Source organism: Tiliqua scincoides, chromosome 2 (genome assembly GCF_035046505.1).
Source record: "Tiliqua scincoides isolate rTilSci1 chromosome 2, rTilSci1.hap2, whole genome shotgun sequence".
NCBI lineage: Eukaryota > Metazoa > Chordata > Lepidosauria > Squamata > Scincidae > Tiliqua > Tiliqua scincoides.
The window spans coordinates 141,838,894-141,851,738 of record NC_089822.1 but is presented as its reverse complement, the minus strand read 5'-3'; the positions used below and the strand labels follow the sequence as shown (position 1 = coordinate 141,851,738).

Sequence of the window (12,845 nt, the reverse complement as noted above, 5' to 3'; positions counted from 1 at the left end):
GTGAAGACCCCAACCAAGAGAGCCCTGGCTGCTGCCACCATTGATGGGGAGCAACTTCTTTGGTCTCTACTGAATTGGAGACAAGTAGTGATTGCTATGATAAGAAATGGCTTCATGTAAAGAAAAATCACAACATACCCATTAAGGGAGTCTCATTATTCACAAGGGTTCCTTTCCCAGAGTGGATGGCAAAAATCACATTAAAGCACATCCATTTAAAAAACAATGCCCCTTTGCTAGGTGATTTAAAAACAGCCTTGCTGACCTTTGAGAGGCAAGACAGAGTCATTAGGCAGACAATCCATCAACCAGTCCCTCTCCAGGTGCTTAGAAAGGCTTCACTCTGACCCAGTGACCCCTCCCTTCACCCACTGGGAAGGAATGCAAAGTAATTATCTTTCTTTCACATGCTAAGGGGGAAGGGAGGGGTCATTTGCTTTGGAGCTGTTCTAAGTGCCTGGAGAGAGAAGGATTGATGGATTGTCAGCTTGCTGCCCTCTCTCACATTACTGAAGCTATTAGACTTTACCTTTAATTTAAAAAGCTCTTCTCATCGAATTGAGATAAAAAAATCCATGGATAATTAGGTTATACCTGTATATTAAAATTACATACTAGAACAGAAATTTTTCAACCATCTTCATCCCACAGCACACTGACAAAGCACTAAAATTGTCAAGGCACACCACCACTGCTGGTAGGGGCTTACAACCCCCATGGCCCTACTAACAAATGAACCTACCTCAAACTCCTGTAGCACATTCACTGCACATCAATGTGCCATGGCACACTGGTTGAGTCACTGTACTAGAAAATGGTTTTGCACTCAGTTTTAATTTCTTCTTGAGTTTTTGTGATTTAAATTTGTGCCTATTAGCAACTTCTTTTTGTGTTTTGGTCTTTCTGCAACACTTTTGCAGCCAAAAGATGAATCCAAATCCAAAGATGAAGCCAAAGCACTCTAATGGCAGCTGCTGGCTGTCAAAGTCCATCCCAGAACCAGCTGTCAACTTGCTACTGGTTTAGTGATCTAACCCAAGCAATCTTTAGAGATCCAGCAGAGGGAGAGGTGCTAAAAGCCAGTGGGGTGAGTACACAGGATTGCTCACAGAACGACAGTCAAGGCTGTCTAAAGCACGACAGTGGTTAAGCAAAGACACCCTGCTGCTCTATCACCACATCCAAGAATCCTCCTTCAGGAATCTAGGGAGAGCTCCTTACCCACAAATTTCTGAGGTGTGGAGCGTTTTCGTTTGGTGATGCTGTTTGCCAGTCGGTCAATGAAGGCTGGTCGGTCGGCTGAGGAATGAAGCATGGAATCCGGCACCATCTCCAAGTCTCGTATCTCATCACCTGGCAAACAAACAAAACTGGGATTATTTTCAGCTGACCAGAAAATTCTGTCTCATCCCTTATAAGGGTCTGGACTGTGTTGTGAAAGTGACAAGTGATGCTCATAGTAAGTGACTTGCGGGGGAGAGAAAAATTCACACAGCAAAATCAGCAAGGACAGATCTGGCTCTCAACACTAACTGCAGTTCAACTCTTCTAGGTACCAAGGGCACTTAACCCATTTAGGCTCTATGTTCCTAATGGATGGCTTGAATACCAGCACTGTACAAGTCTCCCACCAAACCCCAATTTTCACATGGTTCAGGAACTGAAGTCTGGTTCCTGTTTGCTATCCAGCAACCTATCCTATTCTATGAAACTGACTAAAATAACTTATGTTCAGAGAGCAGTTCTCAACAGCGACAGTAGCACTCAAAAGGTCAAGGGAAACGTACCAACACAAGTAGTTTCAGTAGCATAGGGTTTCTGCAATTTGGACTTTGGTCAGTCTAGTCTTTCTGGAAATTTACAAAAGCTCCTCTCCATAAACCTCTTAAATGACCGAGGACACATTCCTTCAATTTGCCTATTCCAGCCTGGCAGCAGACTTACCTTGCTGGCCAGCCAGCGACTGTGGTTCAGTGTTAAGACTCTGCAGGTAGTTGTGACAACGTTCTTTGTGCTCTTCCAACGTGCTTTGCTGCTTGTAGCTGCGGCCACAATAGTTACATTTGTAGGGCTTCCCAACTGTGGGGGAGGATACTAGACAATGGAAACAAAAGCAAACACACACAAAAAAGACCCACGAATAAAACTCAAATTTCTGGAGTCATCATAGCAAACTATGGGTCAGTAAGAACAGGAAGTGTTGACAGCCTGCCTACAGCCACAGGAAAGAGGCAGGCACAAACTGGTACCTTCCTAAGATTACAGCCCTCAAACAAATGCATATATTGCAAGCAGCCAAGTTCCATTCCTAGATTCCTCTTTTTTGACCAAGGTGGAAAAGTCAAGGGCTTGCCCACCCTAGCCCCCAGCAAGGTAAGAACTTAGCGCTCCTGTTCAGGGAGACACAGGATGGGGTACAAATCCTTGATAGGACATTGCCCTCTGGCTTGGACAGGATCATACTAAGACCCAACCCTATCCAGGCACGGCTGGAAGGCTGCAGCCCAACTTCCAAAATTGAGTGCTACAACGTGACTTCACAATTCTTGCCAATTCCATCTGTTTGGACTTTGTACTAAAAGACTCCTGTGAGACTCTCAACAGCCAAATTGTTTAGGGTCATTTAAAATATGAAAGGACCAGTGGCGCAGCTAAGGGGGCACAGGGGGTAGCAGTTGCACCAGGCATCAAGCTGAGCTTGACACTAGTGACCAAAATTGTGAAAATCTTGCTATATATGATTAATACCATCAAGTTATACATCATTGGAAAGGTAATTTAATGTAGAATGCAATGAAACAAACCCCATTGGAATATCTGTATTCTACCAAAAGGTATGGCTAATTAACAAGAAAATAAAAACACAATTGCCTTATAGAACAAAAAATGGATTTTCTTAACTCAAAACCAACCTATGGGACTGATTGTTGTTCAAGAAGTGCCCCTCTTATATTTAGCAAGAGAAGAATAACCATCCTTCTTCACCCCAATACAGTGTCTTGAACCTATCAGGGGCATACTTTTTATTTATTTACTTAATTAATTTGATTTTGTTGGGGGGGGCCTACAAATCTTCTTTGACCCCAGATAGCAGATAGATGTCTTTTCACTTTTGAAAAAGACCAGACATGATGTCACTTCTGATTGTGACATCACTTCCGGGGCAACATGGTTACACGATCATTAGCTACGCCACTGGAAAGGACTGCTCTGGGTGAAGACTAGCAACAAACAAACAACTGGAATAAGAGGAATTTCTCATATGTAGTCAGCTACTGAGCATGGACAAAATCAACAAGGATAATGCTCACAGATTCTGCCTTGAAATACAGATGGAAAAGGGCTTGCTTCAAGATGTGGATGTTCTGTTGGAAGGAGTCCTTTTTTGGTCACCACTTCAATAACCACTGCCAAAATTACAAATATGCATCTGAAAGACTTCTTGCTCCTGCATAAACCTGCTTGCTAGTTGCGGTCATCACCAGAGGCACTATTTGGGCAACTCCACCAGGAGTTAGATGGGTGGCTATCTAACTGAAAGGACTCTCTCACTCAGTGATGGTGTCCCAGCTTTGGAGTGCTCTTCCCAGGACTGTTTGCCTGGCACCTATCTAATGAGTTTTAGATACCAGATCAAGGGTCCCCTCCCTTCCATTTGCCCAGGCATTTAAAGATTTGTTGCTTTTTTCACCCTACACTGCTTTTGTTCTACGTATTTATTTAACTCAAAATATTTATGCCCCATCTGCCTGTCAAGACAATTCAAGGCAGCTCACAAATGAAAACATATAAACATAACTACCATACAAATCAAACACGCCACACATGAAACACACAATAGAGAACAGGCAATACAACAGTAAAACAAAAAACCTGCCAGCCAGCATATAGATCCTATAGTAGCACCTTCCAACAATATACAACCTCCACCACCCCCAAATGCAAATGAAAAAAGTCATGTTTTAAACTGGCATCTGAGGGAGTATAACATGGGGGCCAAATGGACTTCTAATGGAAGGGTGTTCCATAGTGTCAATGCCACCATGAAGATGAACATATAATACTTCAAATTTGGTGAAGAGAATTGCGGAGGAGGGAAAAGGCGGTAACAGGTTAACTGGCACAACAGAATTAATGGGGAAAAAGACAATGGTCTGGGTGGATGGATAAATAAGCCTTTTCTAGCCAGCTGGTCTCAGTCATAATTTTTGTCAAAAGCAACATTTTATGCTGACCAAATATACAAATTCCCCTCACAGGTGTTTCTCATCTGCAAAACATTACATATTTTCCTCATTGCAAATCCTACCATGTTCTTGCGCCACTCATCCAGCAAAGTTAAAGATGTGGCCTTCCAGGTCCCCTGAAAAGAAATCTCATGAGAGCAGGGATTCAGAAGCCAAAACCCTTTCCCGGTTTAAAATCCTGTAGCAAGATCAAGAGATGTTGATCCAGAGGGGTTCAGGAGACATAAGAACATAAGAACATAAGAACAGCCCCACTGGATCAGGCCATAGGCCCAACTAGTCCAGCTTCCTGTATCTCACAGCGGCCCACCAAATGCCCCAGGGAGCACACCAGATAACAAGAGACCTCATCCTGGTGCCCTCCCCTGCATCTGGCATTCTGACTTAACCCGTTCCTAAAATCAGGAGGTTGCGCATACACATCATGGCTTGTACCCCATAATGGATTTTTCCTCCAGAAACTCGTCCAATCCCCTTTTAAAGGCGTCTAGGCTAGACGCCAGCACCACATCCTGTGGCAAGGAATTCCACAGACCGACCACGCGCTGAGTAAAGAAATATTTTCTTTTGTCTGTCCTAACCCGCCCAACACTCAATTTTAGTGGATGTCCCCTGGTTCTGGTATTATGTGAGAGTGTAAAGAGCATCTCCCTATCCACTCTGTCCATCCCCTGCATAATTTTGTATGTCTCAATCATGTCCCCCCTCAAGCGTCTCTTTTCTAGGCTGAAGAGGCCCAAACGCCGTAGCCTTTCCTCATAAGGAAGGTGCCCCATCCCCGTAATCATCTTAGTCGCTCTCTTTTGCACCTTTTCCATTTCCACTATGTCTTTTTTGAGATGCGGCGACCAGAACTGGACACAATACTCCAGGTGTGGCCTTACCATAGATTTGTACAACGGCATTATAATACTAACCGTTTTGTTCTCAATACCCTTCCTAATGATCCCAAGCATAGAATTGGCCTTCTTCACTGCCGCCGCACATTGGGTCGACACTTTCATCGACCTGTCCACCACCACCCCAAGATCTCTCTCCTGATCTGTCACAGACAGTTCAGAACCCATCAGCCTATATCTAAAGTTTTGATTTTTTGCCCCAATGTGCATGACTTTACACCTACTGACATTGAAGCGCATCTGCCATTTTGCTGCCCATTCTGCCAGTCTGGAGAGATCCTTCTGGAGCTCCTCACAATCACTTCTGGTCTTTACCACTCGGAAAAGTTTGGTGTCATCTGCAAACTTAGCCACTTCACTGCTCAACCCTGTCTCCAGGTCATTTATGAAGAGGTTGAAAAGCACCGGTCCCAGGACAGATCCTTGGGGCACACCGCTTTTCACCTCTCTCCATTGTGAAAATTGCCCATTGACACCCACTCTCTGCTTCCTGGCCTCCAACCAGTTCTCAATCCACGAGAGGACTTGTCCTCTAATTCCCTGACTGTGGAGTTTTTTCAGTAGCCTTTGGTGAGGGACCGTGTCAAACGCCTTCTGAAAGTCCAGATATATAATGTCCACGGGTTCTCCCGCATCCACATGCCTGTTGACCTTTTCAAAGAATTCTATAAGGTTGGTGAGGCAAGACTTACCCTTACAGAAGCCATGCTGACTCTCCCTCAGCAAGGCCTGTTCGTCTATGTGTTTTGAGATCCTATCTTTGATGAGGCATTCCACCATCTTACCCGGTATAGATGTTAGGCTGACCGGCCTATAGTTTCCCGGGTCCCCCCTCTTTCCCTTTTTAAAAATAGGCGTGACATTTGCTATCCTCCAATCTTCTGGCACCATGGCCGTTTTGAGGGACAAGTTGCATACCTTAGTCAAGAGATCTGCAACTTCATTCTTCAATTCCTTAATAACCCTTGGGTGTATGCCATCAGGGCCCGGTGACTTATTGATCTTTAATTTAGACCTTGCACATCAGGGCTTTTGTTGAATTAAGTGGGCCTAAGAAAACATGCGAGTGGGGGAAGAGAGACCTATGAAGCCATATGGAGATGCTGCCACTAGTGGAGACAGAATGCTGGGTGAGATATATCTAAGACAGCGGTTTTCAAACTGGGGCGTTGCAATCCCCCAGCCTGAAGGCTCCGGCCTCTTTTCCCCTTAAGGGGCAGGGGCAGGGAGGGCGATCGCTCCACTTTCACTTCTAACAAGCTGCTTGCACAGGGCTCCCCGCACCCCAGGACGGCTGCTGCAGGGACTGGTGAGTGTATCCCAGTTCCTGCAGCCCTCCCCCCCAAGCAACGCGATCCTGGGGATTGCGTCGCAGCCTTTCCCCCGCCAGGACCGACAGCAGTGCAAACTCTCCAAGAGAGTTTGAAAACTGCTGATCTAAGAGTACACAGGGTTTGGCAATTCACAAAGACGAACATATTTGGTTCTTGACATCCTTAGGGAACCAGTCATGAAAAGGTGGCAGAGGTAATTCAACATGACACACATAATGCAAATGGTGCTAATACCAGGGAAAAAATTCAAAACACTGACATGCTTTCTATACCTGGTCTGGATGCTCAATCAGTCCTCATCTCCTGGTAGCTATATAAGCAAGTATTTTTATTTATTTTTTATTTAAAGCATTAAAGCCCCTTCTTGTACTTTTCCTCTGTCAAAATCTCAGGAGTTGGTGGCAGATCAAAAAGCTTCCTGTAAGTAGCATTATATTGATGCTGCAGAAACTTCAAAAAAAGGACTGTTTAATCCAACCCTGGGGGAAACTGAATAAAGCAGTCTGCAAACTAAAACAAATCTCTCTGCATTACAAATTAGAATTTATTTTCCCTAAAACCAGCACCAATTTGGACACTAGCAATTTGACTAGAGGGTTCCACGATATCGTGTTAGTCTCAACTGGGTACTCAACTCTCCTGGAAACAGTTCTGTGAATGACTTCTAGGCTGCTTTTGGTAGACTACTATTTATCCTTGTTGGTAGGAAAATTATTCTGAAAAAGAGGAAGCAGCTCTAATTTGCCTTTTCTCTTTAACTGAACATTTGCAGTAGGACACAGGACAACATCTGATTAGAGTCTCCTTAAGCATCTTAAGAAAGATGCTTGGGTTGGAGATTTTACCACTGTTGCCTCCCTTGATCTGCTATGCCTGGAGAATGTTTGGTTACAGACACCTAACACCAAGCAGGAAGAGCCTTTTTTCATCTTTATTATCCTAAGTCAATGAAAACAAAGCTATTCAGATTTTTAACACAAATACACATATCCTGGCCTCAGGGCATGAAGATCCAAGGAAAAGGGAAGGATCAGGACCACACAAGATAGAAGCATTCTTCAAGGTACTTCCAGGTGGCAAAAGGTTCCCTAAAATAGAGCCTCATTGGGCCTGTGCACTACCAAATAAAATTGTGGTTATCAATTATCTGCAACATACCAAAAGGGTAAATACGCAGCCTTTTGACCCAACCAAGATTCAGAGAACCCGAGCTGGGAAAGGTTTCAGAAAGCAACACCGCACTTCTTCTAGCAACTTAGCATGTCTCCCAAGGGAGGTTCACTGAAAACGTGATGTTTTCTCATTAAATCATGCTGTTAAGTACTTAGTCTTACAACTCCACTCACTATTTGGGCAAGAGACTCTTCAAAGTCCAAATCAACATTATATTCAAACAGGGGTGGTGGTTAGGACAGCCAGCTATCCAAAAATCCAGGAAGGGGGGGGGGGGAGATGAACTTTTTTAAAAAACAGGAGGATGGTAAAATTTGCTGAATGTAAATTCCTAATGTGCTTATTTTACTGGGCTACAGAGAGAGAAATGCACTGAAGAGAGGCAGCCCCATGGGAGGAGAGTCATCCTAGTGATCCCATGTGTAGACGTAGCTTCTGATCTATTTCTAACTGATGCGATGTGTTTGATCTAGGTTATAAAACCTCACTTTTTGGCGGCAGATCTTCAGAGATGAAAGCAACAGCATCACCCACGGGGGCAGCATGAAACACATATGTCGGAGAAAGGAGGGGGAAAGAGAAACATTCCTTGCTCTCCCTCCCCAGGTAAGACAAACTATTTTTATAGCTGTAAAATCTGAACACTGTGGAGAAGGCCATGCTTCCCTTCCCCCCCCCCCCATTTTAACAAACTGATTTTATGCAGGTTTAATTTACTTTGATATTACAAACAAGTGTGGCTGATGACAGGTCTATAAAATATGCTTATTTCTCATTCTGAACTTTGAGAAACTGAGAGTTTAGAAACTGAGGCTTAGAAAAGTTGGTGCTTAGGTGCTTTCTTCTTCCTCTGGACAGAAGCAGTTTGTTCTTCTGAGAGCAACACTTTCCTCAGCATTCTGGTCAACACTGGTGCTGCTGGCAGAAGTGGCAATGCGCAGCTAAGCCATTTCCTTCTGCCTCCCATTACACAGGTTGGAGTACAGCAGTGCATCAAATACCTTAATGGAAGCTCCCCAATATGGTCTCCAGAGTGAGGAAAGTTACAGCTGAGCACTGAAACATGGTCTTCAGGGCTGAATGTCAAGATGGTTCTCAAATTCAGAGGAGGCTTGCTAGGAGAGTGCTACGAACTCCGTATCCTCTCCATCACATTTTCAGTGATGCCCTAGAATTTTCAGGGTGGAGTTCTGCTTCCCAGATAAAACCTTGGCATATTTTGATAAACAAACATGGAAGTGCTACAGAAAGCACATTTCTCTCCCCTCCCCCCTGCACTGTTAAAAGGGCTTTTTAACTTTTGAAATAGTTATCTTGCTAGTGTAAATTTTAAAAGCATCTTCAGAGGCACATAGATTTGAAGAGGAAGGCGGTCTTGGGACTCTCAGTGCAGTGACTTTAATATACTGTACAGATGGCCCGCATCTTACACAAGTCTTACTTGTGTGAATTCAAGGATATGCGCTTGGCCAAAAAAAGAAAGGCAGTTTAATTAGGACACGTAATTCCACATACTGTTCCACTTGCTCAATATATGCCCCAGAGTAAGCCTGAGATGGAGAATGAAGCTGTTGTCACCTCAGTATTGAGCATTCTTAGAGAGATAGTATGTATTTTCTGGATTTAAGGCAGCTTTGACTATATGCGTGTTTGGCTTTACACTCCAATCTCGGAACACAACCTGTGCACAAGATGTGGGCCAATGGTAATTCAAAGGATATCATAACTGTCTGACTTTGATATAACTCTAGGAACAAAGAAGAGTGAAAGGAAGAAGTCCTTCTTCAGCACTGCAGAAATATTAAACAGGGTCACTTGTGTTTTGTGGACTGGCACATTCACTCCTAGATGCTTCTTGAAACTGCATATGTTCCGATGCTAACCACAGGCCAAGCTGGTTTGCTTGCATACACAGCACAAATTCACACTAGCACAGGCAGCTTGACCTATAGATGGCTGAATCCACTAAAAAGAAAAAAAAATGCTACACCACGGTAATTGGAGTGCTGAGCTTAGGAAATGGAATTCCATGTCCTGCATGAAGAATGCAAAACGCATTCACACATATTTGTTTATTTTGCATAACTTATCATCATCATCCCATTAGTCATAGAGAGGAACAAGGCAGGCCACTGAAGCCCCATCCCAACTCTAACTACTGGAAAGACTTTTCTTCTTTTCTAGAAGTAGTATCAGGGGGTCAGCCTGACAAGGCACTGACTGAGGGCCCAGGACATACCAGGAATCCTTGCCACAATAGTTCAACAGCACACACAAGTCATGCTTTGTTATCCACTGATTTGATTCACCATTGATGCCAGGGTCCACCATTAAATGCCTTGTGGCAAGGGAAAAAAGCAACAAAATCCCATTTCCTACCTTCACGCTGTTAGTTATAATTTCATTCCATTCGATTCCATTATTCACCCCATTTAGTGGCTGAATGCAGTATAGCTGCTATACCAATGCATTCTGGGGCAACAATGGAGAAGCAAGAAACCTGGAAGTGGGTCTTCAAAGTTATTTTTCCACTGATTTGGTATCCACTGTTTTTTTAATCACTGAGGATTCAGCAACAGAACCCTAGTGGATAATGAGGCACAACCTGTATGTATAAGAGCTATGGTAGGCTAGCCCCTGGACTGGTCTGGCAGCCTCTCTGTCACTATTATTTTACCTTTTGGGTCAATCACCAAAGGCCTTTTACAAATTTAAGTTTGCTTCTCAACTGGCACAGAATCTGAGCTAAAAATTGTTTTAAGCTGTGAACCTTTGGGAAATAGATCCATTTGTCATCTTATGTCTGCAATAGCAGTTTTCCATCTCAAATTTTTGGATCGATTAAAATCTAAAATATATGAAGAGGGGAAACATACCTAAGAAAACATACCTAAGCCAATCCTATCCATTTCTACACATTTTATTCAGTATCCATCAAATGCTGGTGGTTGGGACAAAAAAGCCTCAAGAAGCCACAGCATCTCCTAATAAGTACGCATGAGAGGCTTAATACTCACTCAAGTGGCAAAGCTTTACCTGGGCTGTACCACTTCAGATTGCAGGAGGAGACTCATGACAATCCCCGCACACAGAGAATAAGCATGTCTGGAATGACACTCATCTTCTGTACGAAGGAGCAATTCAGTCATGTCACCTTCTCATATGCTGTCTGATAATGGCACAGATCAGACAGATTTATCACCCTGGAAAGGAGAACTAGGCCAGAGGGGGGCAAAAAATGGAGATTGGGCCATCATTTGTATTTAATAGGGATACCATGCAACCATTGCTCAGCTTTTGATCTATTTTTCATCACATCTCCACTGCACTGAGACTGAGCAGAGATGTTCCCAATCATATTAAAACCCAAGATGAAAATATTTTTATGGCAATGAACTTTTCAGCAGGGTTGTGCAGACAAAGATTAAAACCTGGACTTTGTCAACCTTGGCTAGCGCTTCAGTGAGAGTCACTCTTCCGCTTCTGAAGAACAGTGACTGAACTGAAGTTATATGTCAATTCCCACAATTCAACAGTCTGGGCCTAGAAGGCCTTTTCTGATGCTCTAGAGTACACTGACCCCGAAAGTGCTCTTTGAAAAAGGCACTGTCTCACTTGGTGGCAAATGCCAACACCTTTTGTTTTGCTACAGAACAAATCCCAAAACTGCAAGTTCTTTCTCAGTCTGAAAATATTATATTCAAAATACTATGGAGTCCACATTAAGCACCATGAGTACCTAAAGGCTCATTCCCTGAAGGGTCAGAATTGGAAGAGCTGTCACCATTGTTAACTGTCGCCATGAACAACCCAAGTGGAAGCTGGTTTGGGGAAGTGACAGCTGATTTTGATTGCTCGAGACTGAAGGACTCTTCAGGAAGACCAGAGGCCTCAAGGCACAAAGCAGCGACATCCTGGTAATGCACAGTGATCTGTGAAGAGAGCTGTCATGGCTCCACAGCTTTCTTCCACCTCCATATCAACTTGTGAAAAAACATGCTGAGTCCCTTTGCTCACACGGCAGCTAATTAAGACTTCCTAACTTTGGCAACAGTGTCCTTTCAGGGGTGTGTCTTTATGTGGACAGGTGGGTAAATACACAGAGAGATTTTTGCCTGTATTTTCTCACCCACAACTTACCTGCATACCCCACAAATTACTTTTTCTGCCTGTAGATGGAACCACGCAGTAGCCCTACAATATTTACAAAAATTGGAATGGAAAATTGTCCACACAAGAGTTCACCAGAGCCGTGGTTGCCAAAGAGACAGGTAGGTCTTGCTATAGCACAAGCAATGGCAAGGGAGATCTCAGTTTCGCCCTGATCTTTTCTCCCACTCACTTTAATCATTTCTAATGATAAGTTGCAGATGAGTGCCAATTTTCTCCCATCAATGCAAAAGAAATAGTTATGTGCCGTTCTAGCAAAAACACTGCTGACAATGATGGAAGGAGGGGGGCAGTGCTTATGAAGACTTTTTGCTTCCACCCCCAAACCTTAAAGCATGCCACAAGCCAACAGGACACTCCTTTTCTTGTAAGCATCCCACAGATTTTAACCCAGCTCCAATTTAATTGTGTTTGGAAGACTCAAAAGATAATTCTTTATTCAACGGGGCTCACCAGGATCCCATTTATCCACAGTCCAACCTGACCCAGGGAGTTCAACCTAACAAGAACTCCCAAAGTTTCAGATGAAAATGCAGGATCTTGCAGCAGGTCAGATATACAGGTTGAGCCTCATTATCCTTCTGGGTTCCATTCCCATAACTCATGTGGATGGCAAAAAAAAAAAAATGCACTAAAGCAAATCCATTTAAAAAACAAAGTTCCCTTGCTCCAGTGATTTAAAAACAGCCTTGCTGACCTTTGTGATGTAAGATAAGAGTCCTTAAGAAGACAATCCATCAATCCATCCTCCAAGTGCCTCCTCCAGTGCAAAGTGATCACCTTTCTTTCAGGTGCTCAGGGGGAAGGGGGGGTCACCTAGAGAGAGAAGGATTGATGGATTGTCAGCCAGCTGCCCTCTCTCTCTCATTAACGAGGCTGTTAAAGGACTGTTCAGTTTTTCAAACTGATTTTAAAGGGATACATTTTTCCCCTTTCTCCAGGGATCAGCACATTCCTTTTCATTTGCAGTGGCCATTTGTATTGAGTCAAATCCATGTATAAAAAGTCCATGTATAACAAGG

General features: G+C 43.6%; 1 protein-coding gene across 1 annotated transcript in view; it reads right to left on the bottom strand.

Annotated features, from left to right (window-relative positions):
* The window catches only part of IKZF4 (IKAROS family zinc finger 4), a 71,191-nt gene that overhangs the window by 1,634 nt on the left and 56,712 nt on the right, over positions 1–12,845 (bottom strand). Inside the window, exons 6-7 of the mRNA XM_066615160.1 lie at positions 1,945–2,094; positions 1,222–1,353 (exon numbers count right to left, since the gene is read on the bottom strand). Coding sequence (XP_066471257.1) covers positions 1,222–1,353; positions 1,945–2,094 — 282 coding nt within the window. The remainder of the gene's footprint in view (positions 1–1,221; positions 1,354–1,944; positions 2,095–12,845) is intronic.